The sequence below is a fragment of the Notothenia rossii genome (genome assembly GCF_949606895.1).
Source record: "Notothenia rossii genome assembly, chromosome: 11".
In the NCBI taxonomy this organism is placed as follows: domain Eukaryota; kingdom Metazoa; phylum Chordata; class Actinopteri; order Perciformes; family Nototheniidae; genus Notothenia; species Notothenia rossii.
The window spans coordinates 58,145,833-58,153,332 of record NC_136910.1 but is presented as its reverse complement, the minus strand read 5'-3'; the positions used below and the strand labels follow the sequence as shown (position 1 = coordinate 58,153,332).

The 7,500-nt window shown below is 43.3% G+C and overlaps 1 protein-coding gene across 1 annotated transcript in view; it reads left to right on the top strand.

Moving 5' to 3' along the window:
- The window catches only part of grk3 (G protein-coupled receptor kinase 3), an 88,378-nt gene that overhangs the window by 53,179 nt on the left and 27,699 nt on the right, over positions 1-7,500 (top strand). Inside the window, exons 7-10 of the mRNA XM_079659986.1 lie at positions 1-34; positions 2,619-2,710; positions 5,179-5,278; positions 6,147-6,225. The exon at positions 1-34 is cut by the window's left edge and continues 18 nt beyond it. Of these exons, the coding sequence (XP_079516112.1) occupies positions 1-34; positions 2,619-2,710; positions 5,179-5,278; positions 6,147-6,225 (305 nt within the window). The remainder of the gene's footprint in view (positions 35-2,618; positions 2,711-5,178; positions 5,279-6,146; positions 6,226-7,500) is intronic.

Here is a 7,500-nt window from a genome sequence, read left to right as displayed (position 1 = left end):
CTGCCAATGGAAGAACGTGGAGCTCAACATCCACGTGAGTACAAGACTTACAATCACTTTTTAGAGCCGTGTGATTAACACAGATCAGATCACACTCCCTGAGAGGGGAGCATCTTCTGTTTATCTGAAGCAAAAAGCACAGACAATAGGAGGAAAAGCTTTCAAAATATATCAGGGCTGTCAAACGATTAACATTTTTAATCAGATTAATCACAGCTTCAAAATGAATTAATCAGATGAATCACCATTCGAACTATGTCCAAAATATGCCATTTCTTTATGTATATTGTTGTGGGAATGGAAAGATAAATGAAAGAAGGTGGATAAATCCATTTAACATACAGTATGTTTATTATAACATTGTTCTGTGTGTCAGAATGAAAGACAGCCCACACACCTATCAACAGAGCTGCCAACATACACGATTTTGGCGTAGCAGATACGATTTCCAGGCCCTAATTACGCCGCTACGCTTGACTTGAATATCCTACGCATTACCTAACAAATCGAAAAATAAATCGGTGAGCTGGCAGCCTCGTGCATGTGTTGACATCCAACCAGCACTAAAGCTCACATATAAGCCGTTTTATGATTCGTCCCTTGCGTTCGCAAAGAGCCAATAGGATCGGCTGTACTTCTTTTTTGTAATGCCCTCACTACTGTTACCAGGATGCTATGCTGTTTTGGCTCCCGCTGTTGATGAAGAATTCTATTCATGTAGACCAGTGCCGTGCGGTGAGGTTCGTAGCTGGCTTTCAGAGTCAGATAGGCCTATGTGAAAAATATGTGAAGTCAATAGAGTATATTAAAACATACCCGTACTTTTCGGACTATAAGCCGCGCCTTTTTTCCCATTTTTCGACGCTGCGGCTTATATAACGGTGCGGCTAATCTATGGATTTTTAAAGCTAACGGCCACCGCCTTTAACTCTATGGGCTCTATGGCCGGTCCGCGGACCCCCACCTTTAAGCGGCGGGTTCCAGCAGGAAAAGCTGGAGGTCGGAAAAGAGTGAGACAGGTAGCGCGCAAAAGTAAAAGTGGAACCGAGAGTGGTACGAGAGACAGAACGAGAGCAAGACAGACAGACATTACGAGAGCGAGACAGTTTGTCCCCGTACCACTGGTTGAAAACCGCTGCTCACAAACAATTCATGGTGGCAAAGGGGTCTGTCTGCTACAAGCAGGCGTACTCCAAGACAACTCTTGCCAAGGCCAAGTCAGCAACCTATGACCATCTAAAGTGAGAGGTTGATCAGATGGTCATGTCACAGCCAAAGGTTCCCTTGAGTTGAACTCTGTTCTAAAAAAGGCAGTGTACAGGTTTTTCATGTGTTATTGTTCAGTATTGTTTCATGATGAATTCTGTTCGGTTAATAAAAATATATTTTTGTGTATGTTGGTGTTTAATTGTGTGCAACAGTACAGGGAAAAGGAGAAATTATACACAAAAAATTTACTTTGCAGAAAAACATGTCCTAATATGACCTAGATTGCATCTCAGAGCATGTAAAGTCTCTGGCTTCTGATAAGATAAGATAAGATAACTTTTATTAATCCTGTAAGGGAATTGCACATGTTATAGCAGCAGGGTGATAGGAAAAGGAATAGGGAACTATATATAAATACAATTTACAGTAAAATAGAAACAGTTGAATACAAAAGATAAATAGAAATAAGTAAAGTAAAAATGAAATAAGGGGGCATTCTGGGGGCTTCGGCAGACCTCGGACCCCCCGCCGGAAAAAAAATTGCCTTCCTCCGCTCGGCATGCTACTACTTTCTATAACACAATGTTGGCAGCTCTGTATCAATCATCAAACCGTGGGGTCTTATTTCATTACGTAATGTTGTATCGATGTATATAGAGAGATGTACTACAGCAAAAGTATTCTCCGTCGGGACTTCCTGCAACAACACCACGCCGTTATCTTGATTCTGATTGGCCAGAAGACATTATCAAAGATGTTCTATTGAGAAGACGATCACTACGTGACAAAAGTTTTCAAAACCATTTCTAGTCTTCGGCATTTCCAGACAAGTGGCTGCTGAAATCAATCTTACTAACTGCTGTCTGTGCAGTTTACTCCGCGAGAGTTGGCGGACTTTATTTTGCTTACTTTAACATCATTTTTCATGGTGGGGCTAAGCCATTTCTTGGTATGGCTGTAGCCTATCCCAGCGCTGCCACTGGTGGGATGTATTGGGCGGGCCATTCTGCGCATGCGTTAAATGCGTCAAATATTTTAACGCAATTAATTCAAAAAATGTATTGCCGCCGTTAACGCGATTATTTTGACAGCATTAAAATATATATAATTAAATAGACGGTCCTCAAATGAACCCTTTGTCTCGTGATTGACTTTGATATTTTCCCACTAATTGGTTCAGATGCTTTGATGAATGTGTCTTCTCTCTTCACTATCAAACTAATATAGGTTGTGTTATTGTTTCACGTAAATACGACTAAGTGTAAAAATCCAGGTTCCGATTCCAAGGGACTTATCTGACGGGTTCTGTGGTTTATTATCCAGCTCTTTGAGCTCAAACCGTTACGAACCTGTGCTCTGAAATGAGTCTCTGGTCCTCTTTTGAAACCCCTCTCCTCTTTCCTCCTCAGCTGACCATGAACGACTTCAGCGTTCATCGGATCATCGGCAGAGGAGGATTCGGAGAAGTGTACGGCTGCAGGAAGGCCGACACCGGGAAGATGTGAGGAGAAACACAATCAGAATCCATTTATTCGTCCCTCAGAGGAGACGTTTATATTTGTTAGAGCAGGAAGAGACGGAGACAGCTTCATGTTCACTGAGAAGCAGCAGAACAACGTATTAAAGACACACATTATAAAAATTACACAATTTACAAAACACACATCCTGTAACAGCTCTGAGGATTTAGCAGCCAGGTATATATTGCAGTTATTAACGGCTTATATATTAGGGGTGGGATCACCAGGCTCCCCATGGAGCTATATCAGGGTCATACGTTTCCATCATTAAAAAAAAAACAAACAATTTATTTGAAAGTTCAAGTTTTTATCCTGAACTTTGAAAAATACAATGATATATTCAAAATAAAAATAAGTATTTGAAAAAAATAATCAGGTTGAATATTATTTTGATTCAGTTCAGCAATTTTTTGGAATACATTTTTTTTTTATATTTCACTTTTATACATATTTTACGGAGCTCCTAAAGGACACGAAAAAAAAGTCCGGCCTTTTTTTTTTTGTAGAGAAAGTCAACGCTGCGCCAAGGAGGAAGTGGAGCACACAGGAGGAGACAACCATTTCATTGCAGGCTGTCATGTTTAGGGGAAATGACAGGGCATACATTATTTGAGGGGGGGGCGGTGTGCTAGTGAACTGTCAACGGGGGGAGGGAGACTCGCTGCGGGGAAACGGTGGAGCGCAACTTCAATCATGCCGTTTAAAAACATAAAAATATCAGGGCGGTGTCGGTGCTGTGTCAAATGATGCACCCCCTGGCCTGCCGTAAAAAGCACCCCCCAAAAAAAGATGCTTCTATTAATCCCACCATCAAGCACTTTGGAGGGTATAGTTGTAGGACTAGTACCAAACTAGGAGCAAGTTTCATGTATGTGACACGTGTATTGTCAGAGATAGCAAGGGGTGCATATCGTGGCAACCAAGCTGTTCATAAAAAGCACCCCCCCAAAATAAAAACAATTTTATAAATCCCCCCCTCAAGCACTTGATGTAAAAATAAACAATACATTGTAGAGCACGTCACAATTCAATACAAAATTAACTGAAAAAGAAGTGACGAGTGAATGCAAAGTCCAGGATTCGACAACCCAACCATCAAAAAGACAACATAGAATATCGGACTGTACGTTCAAATGCGCGTTCCCGTGGTAACGGGTGCATTTCACGACGGGGGTACATCATTTGACACAACACCGGCCGTCAGCAAACCGAGCCGGTCGCCAACGGCCCTTGACGACCGGCCGTTCTGTGATTCTGCAGATTCTACAGATGGCCAGTCCACACACACACACACACACACACACACACACACACACACACACACACACACACACACACACACACACACACACACACACACACACACACACACACCTCTACCCACATCAAACTGCCCGATTACTCCCCCTCTAATTAGTTTTATGAAGGAGATGTCCGGTCACCAGGGTGCTGTGTGTGTGTGTGTGTGTGTGTGTGTGTGTGTGTGTGTGTGTGTGTGTGTGTGTGTGTGTGTGTGTGTGTGTGTGTGTGTGTGTGTGTGTGTGTGTGTGTGTGTGTGTGTGTGTGTGTGTGTGTGTGTGTGTGTGTGTGTGTGTGTGTGTGTGTGTGTGTGTGTGTGTGTGTGTGTGTGTGTGTGTGTGTGTGTGTGTGTGTGTGTGTGTGTGTGTGTGTGTGTGTGTGTGTTCTGAGTGCTTGTTTCCCTTTTAAGCTGCGGGCAGCAGGTACTCTGAGAGTCACGGACATTCATTCATAGATCAAAGCAGACTGGTTTACAGACTCTCCTGTTCTGCCGATCCGGTGCTTAGACAAATAGCTCTACACCCCTTGTCTAAATGTCCTTAAAATTAAGACTGAGTTTGAAATATATCTCAAATAATGTCTGCACTGTCATTTCCCCACGTAAACATAAGTCTGCAATGAAACGGTTGTCTCCTCCTGTGTGCTCCACTTCCTCCTTGGCGCGCCGGTAACGCTTTCATGTCCCTTAAGGGGCTCCGTAATATTTTGATATTTGAATCGTTATTTGTTTCAGTTGCAGATTTTCAGATTCAAAACGTTAATTGTTTCAGTTTCAAATCCTGTTTTTTCAGGTTCCACATTTTTTTTCCACCTTCAGATCTGGTTTTGCTTTCAGATCTTTTTTTCCCGCTTTCAAACTTTTGGCCCTGATGTTGCTTTGGGGGGGGGGGGGGGGCGGGGCTTACCAAAGAGTAGTTTGGAATCCTGAGTGACAGCCCTCTCTCTGTCATGTTGCCTTCATGGATGTTAGGTAGCACAAGAAATATAACTCAACACTTTCTACACACAATACTCCCGAGATTGGATACCAGCGTTGATTGATTGATTATTTCCCCCACCACTAATATATGTATTGCACATGAAAAAGCATCACTTAAAACACCACAGTTATTCCAAATGTGTGCTAACTGAGTGTGTGTTTGAATGTCAGGTATGCCATGAAGTGTTTGGACAAGAAGAGGATCAAGATGAAGCAGGGGGAGACTCTGGCGCTGAACGAGAGGATCATGCTGTCATTAGTCAGCACGGGGGTGAGTTACAACATGACTCAGATCATCACCGTCTACTAAACACTTACAGCTGTGCTGAAAAACATTACATCACATCGTCCAGATCTCACGTAGATTAGTCATTAATAAACACCAAAGTGTGTGTCAGGTGATGTATGACAGGTTTATCTAATATTAGCCTGTTAGCTTAGCATGAGCACTGTCAAATATTACTGAAACGCACTTTTTTCGATACACGCAGATATTAATAAATCATTCCTACGGTAGGAGAAGGTCACCTGTGTTTTGTATAGTTTACCTCACTACAATAATTGGGTTTTTTAGACGTTATCAGTATATCAGTACCACCAAACATACATTTAGCGAATTAATTAACCATTCGACGCCCAAAGAGGTTAAATTATTTCATATTTTGGAAACAAACCCAGACATTTTGTCCAGAAAGTGTCATCAGAAATGTGCCTGTTCTTCTTCAGGTGATATATATGAAGGGTTTGTCTAATATTAGCATGTTAGCTTAGCATGATCACTCAATTCTCACTGTCAAATATTACGCAAACACACATTTTTCGATATATACGCAGATCTAAATGAAGTTGGATTGGACTCCTTCACGCACGCTTTACATTCAAACCTTACGTACACTTTTCTGACTTTTTAATATATGAATGCCCCCCCCCCTGTGTAGTATAAACAGCAGGTTAGAGTATGATGTATATAAGTGAAATATGAATATTAATGCGTGTTTTTTACGTCATAGTATTAGTTCTTCTCCTAGGATCTACACACTTCTTCCAGCACGCTTTACATTCAAACCTTACGTACACTTTTCTGACCTTTTAAAGACTTTTATTAAATATGTATGGCCCCCCTCCCCTTCTGTGTGCAGGACTGCCCGTTCATCGTGTGCATGACGTACGCCTTCCACACCCCCGACAAGCTGTGCTTCATCCTGGACCTGATGAACGGTATGACCCCAGCTTCCTGTTTATTAACCCCTTCCTAACCTCCTTTCAGACATTAGGAGCTCCGCTTAAATCAGGGGTGTCAAACTGTGGCTCGCTAGAGCTCTGAAAGGAGCACGCTGCCCATAAACTACATGTCCCACAATGCATCTCATTTTGTGACATGCGCACTGAAGACACTTGCAATTATGTAATATGATACATTACTATATATATCCAGGGTTGGGTTGTAACGGAATACATGTAACGGCGTTACGTAATCAGATTACAAAAATCAAGTAACTGTATTCAGCTCGCGTTACATTTGGAAAACGAGTCATCTGATTTCAGTTACTTTCGTAAACCTGAAACGAATACATTTTGAATCACTTATTGGAATTATTGGTGGAAAAATTTCCTCACAACATTTAATATTCATTACTAAAGGTACAGCCGAATCATCACAGCGCACAAAAACTTTTACCGCCGCAGACGGACCCAAAAAGTGAGCGTTTGAAAAAAAAGGGGCGTGTCCGCTCAGTGAGACAATAACAACGAAACATGGAGGAACAGAAGTCTGCGTTTATGTCGTGTGTGTGTGTGTGGGTGGGGGTGGGTGGGCTGGGTGTGGGGGGGCTGGGTGTGTGTGTGTGTGTGTGGAGGTGGGTGTGTGGGTGGGTGTGTGTGGGTGGAGGTGGGTGGGGGTGGGTGGGTGTGTGTGTGTGTGTGTGTGGGTGGGTGTAGAGGTGTGTGTGTGGGTGGGTGTAGAGGTGTGTGTGTGGGTGTGTGTGTGGGGGTGTGTGTGTGTGGGGGTGTGTGTGGGTGGGTGTAGAGGTGTGTGTGTGGGTGTGTGTGTGTGTGGGTGTATGTGTGGGGGTGTGTGTGTGTGTGGGGGTGTGTGTGTGTGTGTGGGGGTGTGTGTGTGTGGGGGTGTGTGTGTGTGGTTTAAACACATCAGCCTGCGGTCGCCCTTTAGCCGTATGATTCTGAAGGTAAACACAGCGAAGGCGGAGCGTGAAAGGCACTGCGCGGCGTGCTCCTCTTCTCAGAGAGTTAACCCTCCCGCTGCCTCCTGGTGCTGCAGAGACTTCATGAAGTGAAGGAGGTTTTCCTTCTATAAACAGCTGAGGGCAGCAGATAGGCTACTGTGAGTGTCACGGACATGAATACATAGATCAAGGCAGACTGGTGCACACACTCTCCTGTTTTGCCGATCCGGTGCTTAAACAAGTATAGCTCTACACCCCTGGCCGACATGTCCTTAAAATGGAGTCCGAGTTCGACATTTTAATTCATGTC